The sequence below is a fragment of the Otolemur garnettii genome, unplaced genomic scaffold (genome assembly GCF_000181295.1).
Source record: "Otolemur garnettii isolate 467f Iridium unplaced genomic scaffold, OtoGar3 scaffold00088, whole genome shotgun sequence".
Lineage (NCBI taxonomy): Eukaryota > Metazoa > Chordata > Mammalia > Primates > Galagidae > Otolemur > Otolemur garnettii.
Window position 1 is genome coordinate 7,932,587 of NW_003852483.1, and position 11,577 is coordinate 7,944,163.

Genomic DNA, 11,577 nt, shown 5'->3' on the forward strand with positions numbered 1-11,577 from the left:
CCTGACTGAGTGAAGGACCCTTGAGAAGGAGGCCTGAGTCTCCTCCAAGAAAAGCCTAATCATGGCCTTCTGAAAATAAACAAATGAATACTTGTTAATTAATTTGATGGGAAGGGAAAGGCAAATTTTCCTCTTGTCTATATCAAGGTAGAAGGCTCCCATGCACAGAGAAGGTGTCTACAAATCTGTTCCCAGGAAGAACTCTGAATTTTTTAGAAATTGTACTTTGCTTTACACTACCAATTATTTCACTAAAGTATTAAAAATGGCTTGGCATCCGTAGCTCAGTGGTTAGGATACAGGCCACATGTACCAGGGTTTGAATCCAGCTCAGGTCTGCTAAACAAACAAACAACAACAATAACAAAAATAGCTGGGCAGGCGCCTGTAGTCCCAGCTACTTGGGAGGCTGAGGCAAGAGAATCACTTAAACCCAAGAGTTGGAGGTTGCTGTGAGCTGTGATGCCACAGCACTCTACTCAGGGCAACAGTTTGAGATTCTGTCTCAAAAAAAAAAGAGAGAGAGAGAGAGAGAGAGAATCACTTAAGCCCAAGAGTTTGAGGTTGCTGTGTGCTATGATGCCATGGCATGCTACAGAGGGTGACAAAGTGAGACTCTGTCTTAATTAAAAAAAAAAAAAATTAAAAAAAAATAAAGTATTAAAAATGTAAGAAAATAAAGGTGTTTAATGCGACTGATTCCTTAGAGTGAAATATAAGATTTATAACACAAGATTTAGAAATTTTCAGACATTTTTCAAAGGATTTGGAATATTCTCAAAATGTTATAGTTATTTTGGAAAAATAGACTTGGATATACAGGAAGGATTTTAAATGCTTCAGTATGATAGCATTGGTTTCCTTTTACTAATTTTTTCCTATTCTCTTTCTGCATGTTTTGCTGGAGATGTGAAAAAAATAACTCATAAACTTTATAATATATACTGAACTGATACCTCAAGCAATTTCTTAAAATAATTTTATTTTCTGAGTTCTTTTAGAGGGTAGTTTGTATACATATATGGTATTAAAGAAAGAAGAGCTATGATTAAGAAAAATTTTAATGGCAGAAATCTATGCACTATAAACTCACTGTTCCCTAGAACTCTTTACTCAGAGGGTAAATCTGATGTTTGTCATGCTTTTTTTCACTTTCTGCCAAAGATGTAATAGCTAAATATAAATGTAGATTAATGTTTTAGTATCATCCGCTCTGTTCCCACCATCATGGAAGAATAAACAGCACCCCTGTACATATGTCCAAGTTAAAGTGACACCACTTAAGTTCAGAACATCATCTGTAAGTCTCAGGCAGTAAAAATGATTTAAGAGGAGATTCTGGGAAGGAAAAGGAAAAGAAAAAGAAATTTCTCTCTAATTCTGAATTTCATAGAATGCCATTAGGCCATGGAGCTAAAAGAAAATGAAATACATTCATTGAAAAAAAAGTCAGTTTCACTATTATAAGCAAAATACACATTTGTTATACTTTATGTCTGATGACACTTTATAAATTCTTACATTATCAATAACCCCAATTAACAGAACAGTATCTATTATAAAGGTATCACATCTGCTTACATCATAATTTCACAACAAGACTGCTTACCATTTTGCTTCATGTTGTAATATTATTCCCTCTTTAGTCACCAGGTAGAATAATATTTTAGCAAAAATAAGTATTAACCTATTTAATATAAAAATTAGTATTAAGACTCAGGCAAAAAGAAATTGTCTATAACAGATCTTACAAAATAGAATAAAGTTACTTTTTTTTTTGAGACAGTGTCTCACTTTGTTGCCCTTGGTAGAGTGTTGTGGAATCACAGCTTTCAGCAACCTCAAACTCTTGGGCTCAAGCCATTCTCTTGCCTCAGCCTCCCAAGTAGCTGAGACCATAGGCTCCCCCCTCAAGGCCCAGCTCTTTTTTAGAGATAGGAGTCTCACTTTGGCTCAGGCTGGGTCTTGAACCCGTGAGCTCAGGCAGTCCACCAGCCTTGGCCTCCCAGAGTGCTAGGATTACAGGTATGAGCCACCACACCTGGCCTAGAATAAAGTTATTATCAAGACTTTTTAAGGGCTTGGCACCTGTAGTTCAGCGGCTAGGTGCCAGCCACATACACTGAAGCTGGCAGGTTCGAACTCAGCCTAGGCTTGCCAAAGAACAATGATAACTACAACCAAAAAAAAAAAAAAAAAAAGCTGGGCATTGAGGCAGGCGCCTGTAGTCCCAGCTACTTGGGAGGCTGAGGCAAGAGAATCGCTTAAGCCCAAGAGTTTGAGGTTGCTGTGAGTTGTGACACCACAACACTCTACCAAGGGCAACACAGTGAGACTCTGTCTCAAAAAAAAAAAAAGACTTTTTAAGGATGGGCATGATATAAAAGCATCATTTGAGCCCAGGAGTTTGAGCTTACAGTGAGCTATGATCAGACCATTGCCCTCCAGCCTAGGCATCAGAGTCAGACCTTATGTTTAAAACCAAACAAACAAACAAAACCTTTACAAGTAGAAATTTAAAGATGCATTTCATCTATAAATTGCACTCAGATACTTAGAGGGAATAATATTCACTAACCTAATTTTCATTGATTTTTTTTCTTTTATTAACACCATCAATTTGCCTCTGCTACGTTCTTGCGTGGTCATTAGTTTCCTATTCTCTACTCAGTGGCATAGTAATAAATGACAGAACTGAATTTTCTGGTGATTCTTCAGAGCAAACAGAACCTACCAATTTACTTCATAAGCAACTGCCACCTCCTCAGGTGGAAACGGACCAAGTATTAGGAAAGGAAGTGCTACGATCTGAGGAGGATGAAGTAGAAATTAAAGAAGATACAGAGCGAAAGAAAGAAACCCCTGGATGGAGAGATGGGGAGAAACTTCACAATGAGGGGGATGGCAGAGGAGGAAAGAGAAAGAAGCCTGGAGAGGTGCGGAAGCCAGCACATCAACAGCAGAAAAGAAGGGAGGAGGAAGAGGAGGAGGAAGAGGAGGAAGATGAGGAAGAAGAGGAGGAAGTGGAGGAGGAGGAGGACGCTGTAAGAGGAGATACGTTCCGAGTACCCCCGCGATTCCCAGTTCCTGCTCCCCCCAGGTGCAAGACTCGCCTGCCAAATGGCTGCTCTCTATCATACAAGACCATCAGCTGTATCGATATCACCCTCACCCAGATACCACCACTGACAGCTCCAGAGATAACAAGTCTGGAGCTTGTTGGTAAGAAATCTTGACTCCTGTTTTATATTGTGCTTTAAAAATAAATGACTCTTGTTGCTCTAGGAACATTATATTTTAATATCTTAATAAAAATGGACCCTGAATAATACTAGGCATGGCAGCTCACGCCTGTAATCCTAGCACTCTGGGAAGCTGAAGCGGATAGATTGTTTGAGCTCAGGAGTTGGAGACCAGCCTGAATAAGAGTTAGATTCCTGTCTTTACCAAAAATAGAAAAATTAGCTGGGCATCATGGTAGGCATGTGTAGTCCCAGTTACTGGGAGGCTGAGGCAAGTAGACTGTCTGGGCCCAACACACTTGCTCTTTATTCTACAGGAGTGTTCAGTTGTACAGATGGGCCACAGTTACCAGTTGAAGGTCATCTGTGATGTTTCCAGTTTGGGGCCATTACGTATGGAGTTGCTATAACCACATACAAATGTTTGTATGGACCTAAGTCATTGTTTCTCTATGGTAATACTTAGGAGTGGGGACTGCTTAGTGATATGATAAACCTACGTTTAACGTTATTAAAAACAGTCTAACAGTTCTCTAAGGTGGCTGCATCTTTATGACTAGCAATGTCAGAGATCTCCTGCCACTCTACATTCTGCCAGTGCCTGGTACCCTCAGTTGTTTTCCACCCTCATTTTAGGCACTTTAAGTGGGTAAACTGTAGTCAAGACCTTTGCCTGTGTTTCCTTGGGCTACCTGAGAGTGTTCTGTGTGGAAGAACAGTAGGGCCAGGTGTCAAAGGCTGGCTGGTGGGAACATGCCTGGCTGCTAAGAGCAGTAGGAGCATTTGTCTGAGTGATAAGTGGCCCATGAGAAGGGTGGTCCTACAGATGCAGGGATGAGAGAATCTGAAAAGGTTAGCATATTTGTATAGGGATGGCCATCTGCAGAACATTGTTAGTGTCAAATGTACTAGAAGCTTTCTTTCTTTCTTTTTTATTTTTTTGAGACAGAGTCTCAAGCTGTTGCCCTAGGTAGAGTGCTATAGCGTCATAGCTCACAGCAGCCTCCAACTCTTGAGCTCAGATGATCCTCTTGCCTCACTTTTTCTATTTTGGTAGAGACGGAGTCTGGCTTTTGCTCAAGCTAGTCTCGAACTCATAAGCTAAAGCTATCCATCTACCTAGGCCTTCCACAGTGCTAGGATTGCAGGCATGAGCCACCATGCCCAGCTGTACTAGAAGCTTTCATGGCCTCCTGGCAGGATTTCATCCCACTGGCACATGATCAACTAAGGAATTCCTCTTATGCCCAGTAAGGGCCCCTCCTTCAGTGGCCTGCTTGCCAGCTATGCTCTACCCTAAGAAAACCCCATTTGTTAAAGTCTAAAGACTTGGAAAGGATAAAAAACCCATGCGAGTTATACTGTCTTGGTTTTATAAGATCACATACTTTGGATAAGCTTACTTTCTGGGTTTAAAATTATCAACTACTGTACTTAACGCATAATAAAATTAAAGCATGTAGGAACCTTTGTAGATTGAAGTTGTATATGTACATTAGATTTGGGGCAGTCTAAAAGATCATTTCCCAAGCTTCTTATACAGAGACGGAAACATGCTCAGAGAAGGTGAGAGAGTTACTTGAAATTTCACTGATAGAAATAGCATCATATTTCTAGTCCAGGGAAATGGCTATGGGAAAATATGACAAATAAAAATCAGTTTCTCTGGCTTGGCGTCCGCTGTAGCTCAGTGGTTAAGGTGCCAGCCACATATATTGGGGCTGGTGGGTTTGAACTCAGCCTGGGGCCTGCTAAACAACAATGACAACTACAACAAAAAAATAGTTGGGGGTTGGTAGTCCCAGTTCGTTGGGAGGCTGAGGCAGGAGAATCACTTAAACCCAAGAGTTTGAAGTCACTGTGAGCGAGGGCAATATAGTGAGACTGTCTCAAATAAAAAAAAGAAAATCAAGTTTCTGTATACCTTCCACACCTTTGTGGTAAATGTAAAATGCTACTAGTACTGTCCAGCAGACCACATTCTGGCTGTTTTAAGCAGCTTCATCTAAAATATGACATACTAGAGCATGATGAATCCTTAGGAAATTTTGACTATGTTAAACTGTTTAGCTCCTGTCTTGTTATTTTTCTGAACAGGCATTTACTTATGTCACATGTATTCTGTCCTTGTTTTGAGTATTGCTTTCTCCTCCAGATACAGTTCTTTCTACAACTATGCACACATACACATAAATACTCATACATGTATGTATATGCAAATGTGCCTAAAATACAACTGCCGTGTGTCCTAGGAAATTCCATAGCCTCCATCCCGGATGAAGCATTTAATGGATTGCCAAATTTGGAAAGGCTTGATCTGAGCAAAAATAATATCACTTCTTCTGGCATAGGCCCAAAAGCATTCAAGGTAAATACATGTTCTGATTTGTACGTAACAATACATTTGGACAGCTTCACTATGACGTACACTGGTAGGGGTTGGAGGTGGGCAAGAGAAGAAAAGCAAAATGTTTTTAACTGGTAGTTCTCTTCTAAAAAAATCTTTTTAGATGTCCATAAATTGGATTCAAGCTGTCTCCTGAATATAATTTGTTATTTTACATATTTTTAGCTTTCCCTAAGGGCACCAACTGTATCTGTGGCTAAACTAATGTTTTGAATTTATGGAGTAATTTCTCCCCCAAGTAACCAAAACATTTTCAAATCTAGTCTCTTCACACATAAAGTATTTTCTGGAAATTAAGTAGAGCTCATATGTGACCTCTATTAACATTTTCAGGAGAAGGCGGAAGGACTGCTTGAACTCAAGAGTAGCCTGAGCAGAAAAACAGACATTTTTCTGGGTGTGGTGTTGCATGCCTATAGTTTCAGCTGAGAGGCTGAGGCGGGAGGACTGCTTGAGCCTAGGAATTTCAGGTTGTTGTGAGCTAGACTGAGGCCATTGGTACTACAGCCCAGACAAATGAGCATGACTCTGGTTCTTTATTTTTATGCTGTGGTCAAAATCTGATGGAAGATACTTTGGCAGCTGGGGATTATGGAAAAATACATAAGCTCAGATGCAAAGAAAAGGGAAAGAGAGAAAACAGGAAATTGCGTGGAATAAACTTTTGAAAGATACAGATTTGACTAAATTTTTTTGTTTTAAAGGAGTAGAGATGATTCAAGGAATTACATAGAAACAAAGATAGAAGGTATGTGTAAATAAACTCATAAACATGTGTTTTAAAAGCCATGAATATAACACACAACCTCTCACTCAAGCTGTTATTTTCTTGAACAGTTTTCTGGGTTTTTGGTCCACGCTTATGAAATCTCTGGCCTCTTATTTCTCAGTTCCTGGTTCTATCCAAAGTCTAGGCTGGCAGGGAAGAGGGTTCAGCATTCACATCATAGACCTGGAAAGTCTGTTTCACGCTATCTATCCTGATAAAACAATGGCTGGTATTAGGAAATATATTTCCTATTTTTGATCAAGAAAAAAATGTTGTAAGAGATTACCACCTTTTCTTTCTTTCTTTTTTTTTTTTGACAGAGTCTTATTCAGTCACCCTCAGTAGAATCCTGTGACATTACAGCTCATAGCAACCTCAAACTTTTGGGCTCAAGTCATTCTCTTGCCTCAGCCTCCAAAGTAGCTGGAACTACAGGTGCCCACCACAGTGCCTGACTATTTTTAGAGATAGGGTCTTGCTCTGGCTCAGGATGGTCTTGAACCTGTGACCTCAGGCTATCCACCCACCTTGGTGTCCAAGAGTGTTAGGATTATAGGCATGAGCCACTGCGCCTGGCCCCCCTTTTCTTGCTTTAGAATTCTCTGTCCCATTCTAAAACCAACAAACTTTGAATACGATCACTAGAGAAGTGAATCATTACACATGTCTTCACAAAAACCTGTACAACCTCAGTTCTGTACTTTTGGTGATAAAGGTGTAGTTTGGCCAATGAACATACAACAAATCTGAACACTCATTTTTCCAGTCAGTCAACTGTTTGGGTACAATATATGAATAGCTTGTAATATTTGTAGTACTTTGTTCTGAAAAATTCCCACAGTGACTATTGCTACTCTATGATCTTCTTTTTAGTGTGGATAAGAAAGAAGAGGCATATAGATAAGAAACAGAGGCATATAAATATGTTAAAAGGATTGAAATTGTGGGGCGGCACCTGTGGCTTAAAGGAGTAGGGCATGGCCCCATATGTCACAGGTGGTGGGTTCAAACCCAGCCCTGGCCAAAAACTGCAAAAAAAAAAAAAAAAAAAGGATTGAAATTGCTGTCTTAAATTGTTAGCATCTATGATGGATTTGAAATTCCTGTGTATTTCTGTGAAGGTGAAAACCTAAGATGTGGCAAAATATGACTGACCCAGTGGTAGCTTTTTTTTTTTTCATTCTAAAGCTGCAACGTAAATATGGGTAAATAAGATACAAAATCATGAAATGTAGTTTGTTGAAAATGCCTAAGAGTCAATATTACTATGAGGATAGATATCTACCTGGCAAGGGGATTGCCATGTGGCCTGAACATTACTGCCTATTGCCTAAGGAAGTATAGGTCTGTGAGGCTTTTTAGTCACCACTTCAAACCGACCATTAAGTGAAATATGTGATTGCACAGCTGTGACTGGATAAAAAGTAATTTTGAGACTTGCTTTTTAAGCTTTTGAAGAAGTTAATGCGTCTGAATATGGATGGAAATAATTTGACGCAGATTCCTTCAGGATTACCATCTACATTAGAAGAACTTAAAATCAATGATAACAATCTTCAGGCTATGGATGAAGAAAGTTTAGCAGGTATTAAACATCTGTGGTTGTTTTATGATGTTTGTGATGCTTCCTTACAACTTTTCTTCTCTGTTCATGTGGAAATTTTATTTACAGTATTGCTAAATAAATAGTAAAGTTTTTTAGGCCATTTCACCATTTGAGTTGATAAAACTTACTTTAGGCCAGGTGCAGTGGCTCACGCTTGTAATCCTAGCATTCTGGGAGGCTAAGGTGGGAAGATTGAGCAAAATTGAGACCTCTGTCTCTACTAAAAATAGAAAAAAATTAGTCAGATATTATGGTGGGTATCTGTAGTCTCAACTACTTGGGAGGCTGAGAATCCAGGAGTTTGAGGTTGCTCTGAAGTAGGCTGACACCACAGCACTCTAGCCTGCAACAACAGGCTGGAGACAACAACAACAAAATTTATTTTAACCACTGACTAGTAAAACTTAAAATGAATTTTAAGTTACTTATTGTCTTTTTTCTTTTTATTTTTTTGAGACAGAATCTCACTTTGTTGTCCCTGGTAGAGTGCCTTGGTATCATAGCTCACAGCAACCTCTAACTCTTGGGCTCAAGTGATTCTCTTGCCTCAGCCTCCCAAGTAGCTGGGACTACAGGTGCCTGCCACAATACGTGGTTTTAGAGATGGAGTCTCGCTCTAGCTCAGGCTGGAGTCGAACTGGTGAGCTCAGGCAATTTGCCTACCTTGGCCTCTCAAAGTGCTGGGATTACAGGTGTGAGCCACCGTGCCTGGCCTGCTTGTTGTCTTATAAAAGTACCTTAACCATAAATAAAATTTTCCCTCAATGATTCCAGGTTCTTATCATTCATAATAACACCACTATAAATCCATTATATAATACCTGAAGACTTACATTAAATATTCCCTACAGTGCCAGGTATTTTGGTATTCTGTTAGTTCTTAGATATAACTAACCAGTGACATGGTTTATTGATCAGATCTCCTTTATCAATTCTGATGGTCAATAAGCCCCAACTGCAACTCTTGCAGACTCCACATGTTTTGCTATTTTAATTTGCCATGTATTAGAACCTGAAACCAAAACCAAGCATGTGATAAATGGGAACTATATATGAGGCTGAGAGTCTATCCTACAAAGAAAAGACATGAACTTCCTGGGTAACTTTGGCTTTGGCAGTTCTATTCCAGAGAAGGGTTGGGCTAGAACTTCTGGTACTTTTCTGTCACCAAGGTCCTAAATCCACACACTATGACATGTGGATGTACAGCTACCACAGTGATGTGGCTTTCTTTCTTTTTTAAAAATTTGAGACAGAGTCTCACTATGTCACCCTCAGTAGGGTGCCATGGCGTCCCAGCTCAGAGCAACCTCCAACTCTTGGGCTTAAGTGATTCTCCTGCCTCAGCCTCCCAAGCAGCTGGGACCACAGGTGTCCACCACAACGCCTGGCTAATTTTTGTTGCAGTTGTCATTGCTGCTTAGCTGGCCCAGACTGGGTTCGAACCCACCAGCCTTGGTGTATGTGGCCAGTGCCATAACCACTGTGCTATGGGCGCAGAGCCATGTGATGTGGCTTTCTAATGGACAGAGTTTAGTGATGGTGCTCCATGTTCTATGCATTTGACAATGCTGGAATTGGTTCCTCTTATGCTTGCTGTTGCTTCTTTTTTTTTTTTAAGAGATGGGAGTCTCATTTTGTTGCCCTTGGTAGAGTGCTGTGGTGTCACAGCTCACAGCAACCTCCAGCTCTTGGGCTTACGTGATTCTCTTGCCTCAGCCTCTTGAGTAGCTGGGACTACAGATGCCCACCACAATGCCTGGCTATTTTTTTGTGCAGTTTGGCCGGGGCTGGGTTTGAACCTGCCACCCTTGGTACAAAGGGTCAGCACCCTACTCACTGAGCCACAGGCGCCGCCCTTATGCTTGCTTCTGAACCATGCTAGATAGCTGAGGTTGCCATGTGGGGACTCTGTGTAGAAGATGCTTTATTATATTTCACTTTTCATGAATTCTAGCTAATGCCTTTGATTAGACTGTGTACATCTTTAAGACAAAGACTGCCTAATTTTTCTTTTTACTTTCCTAACAGTCTTGCATAGCTCTTGAGGTATAGTGCTCAATGCTTTCTTTTCACTTGATTTGAAATATATTTATAATGAAAATGTTGATAACCCCAGCCTTTAAAGGTGAAAACAATCTAATTATTTCCTTTAGCTCTCCCCCCAAAATTCTTAAGAATAAAACACTTTTGGTGATGAGAAAAGAAAAATAGTGAGAATTGCCAAATCTGAGGATCACATAGTTATGGGAATACTTTCCAGATGGAGTTCAGGACAAAACATTAATAAACAAAAATTTTGATGGGGTGTGCCATATGGAAAACACATTAGAAAATTCAATTTCTATCTTCTGAGACCAAAGGGAACAGTTAAACAGAGACCAAAGGGAACACTTAATTTAGAACAAGTTATATATGAATTGTAAGTAAGTCATATTTCTACCTGTGTTATCAAAATGAAACGTAAGCTCCTGAATTTGAAGGTGCTTTCACACTTCCTTGCAACTGCTTCTTAGCACACTCTTCTCCCTCATGCACAGATGCTTCTCTATTCCCAGAGTGTTGATGTGTAGTCCAGGGTGAAGAGACTGCCTGGCCCGCTACACTCCCTCAGGTATTGGTTCATCAGGTGCTATCTAATGAATACTACTTGGGTGCTGGGCTCTTCCTTGGCTAGGGCAGCTCCTGGGAGTCCTGGGGCTGTGGGTAGTCAGGCTAGCAGTGAGCAATGCCGTTGAGATTGCCTTCCTTCGGTGTGGAAGTCCTCGGCTTGACTTAGTGGCCTGCTGCTCTCCTGGGGCTGCTTCTCACTCATGCTCTTTCAGATTTGAGCTCCAGAGAAGGAGGGTACTCCAGGAAGATAAAAAAGCACTAAAGTGCAAATAATTAATTAGATAATTTTGGATGCTGTGGGAACCACAGGGAGGCATGGTGAAGGGCAGGCAAGGAGCTGCATGAGGAGCCTATGGTACATGGAGGTGCAGAGAGTTTACCTGGAGGAGGTACAGAGTGCACTTTAGATGTGCACATGTGCTATGGAGAAAAAGCAGGTCTTACAATTGAAGGGACAGGTGTAAAAGGTAGAGGGAGGGACAGCAGGAGAAAATTGGGGATGCTTCCAAAGCATTCTTATTATCACTAACAATTCAAACAACCAAACCAGGAGTACTGCAGTCATTCTGGCAACAACTGTGTGTTGCTACCTGCCAGGAACACAGAGGCATCTGTCACATCCAGAACCTGTCCTGGTGCCCAACTGCCATGGAAGATTTTCTATTTTCTGCTCATGAGTCCTTCTTTCAATATCTACCTCAAGTCTCAGATACAGCAAATATTCTCCAGCTCCAATCTCTTTCTTGTTAACTGCTATTTCCTACACTAGAAAATAACTAAAAGGAATACATAAAGCCTTGAATTTGCACTCTGCTTCTCTTTCTCTCTCATGTAGTGACCATTATTCTGCTTCTATCATTTCTTTTTTAATGGAAACTTTTACTATTTCTTTTTTTTTTTTTTTTTTTGAGACAGAGCCTCAAGCTTTCCCCCTGGGTAG

General features: G+C 40.4%; 2 protein-coding genes across 3 annotated transcripts in view; one reads left to right on the top strand and one right to left on the bottom strand.

Moving 5' to 3' along the window:
- CENPP (centromere protein P) overlaps positions 1-11,577 on the bottom strand; it is a 250,447-nt gene that overhangs the window by 73,130 nt on the left and 165,740 nt on the right. The gene's annotated exons all lie outside the window — the stretch shown is intronic.
- The window catches only part of ECM2 (extracellular matrix protein 2), a 41,032-nt gene that overhangs the window by 19,351 nt on the left and 10,104 nt on the right, over positions 1-11,577 (top strand). Inside the window, exons 4-6 of one of the 2 annotated variants that reach the window (XM_003795042.2) lie at positions 2,719-3,222; positions 5,495-5,610; positions 7,868-8,003. In XM_003795042.2, the coding sequence (XP_003795090.1) occupies positions 2,719-3,222; positions 5,495-5,610; positions 7,868-8,003 (756 nt within the window). Of the gene's footprint in view, positions 1-2,652; positions 3,223-5,494; positions 5,611-7,867; positions 8,004-11,577 lie in introns of both variants that reach the window. The other variant, XM_003795043.2, reaches the window with a different exon arrangement.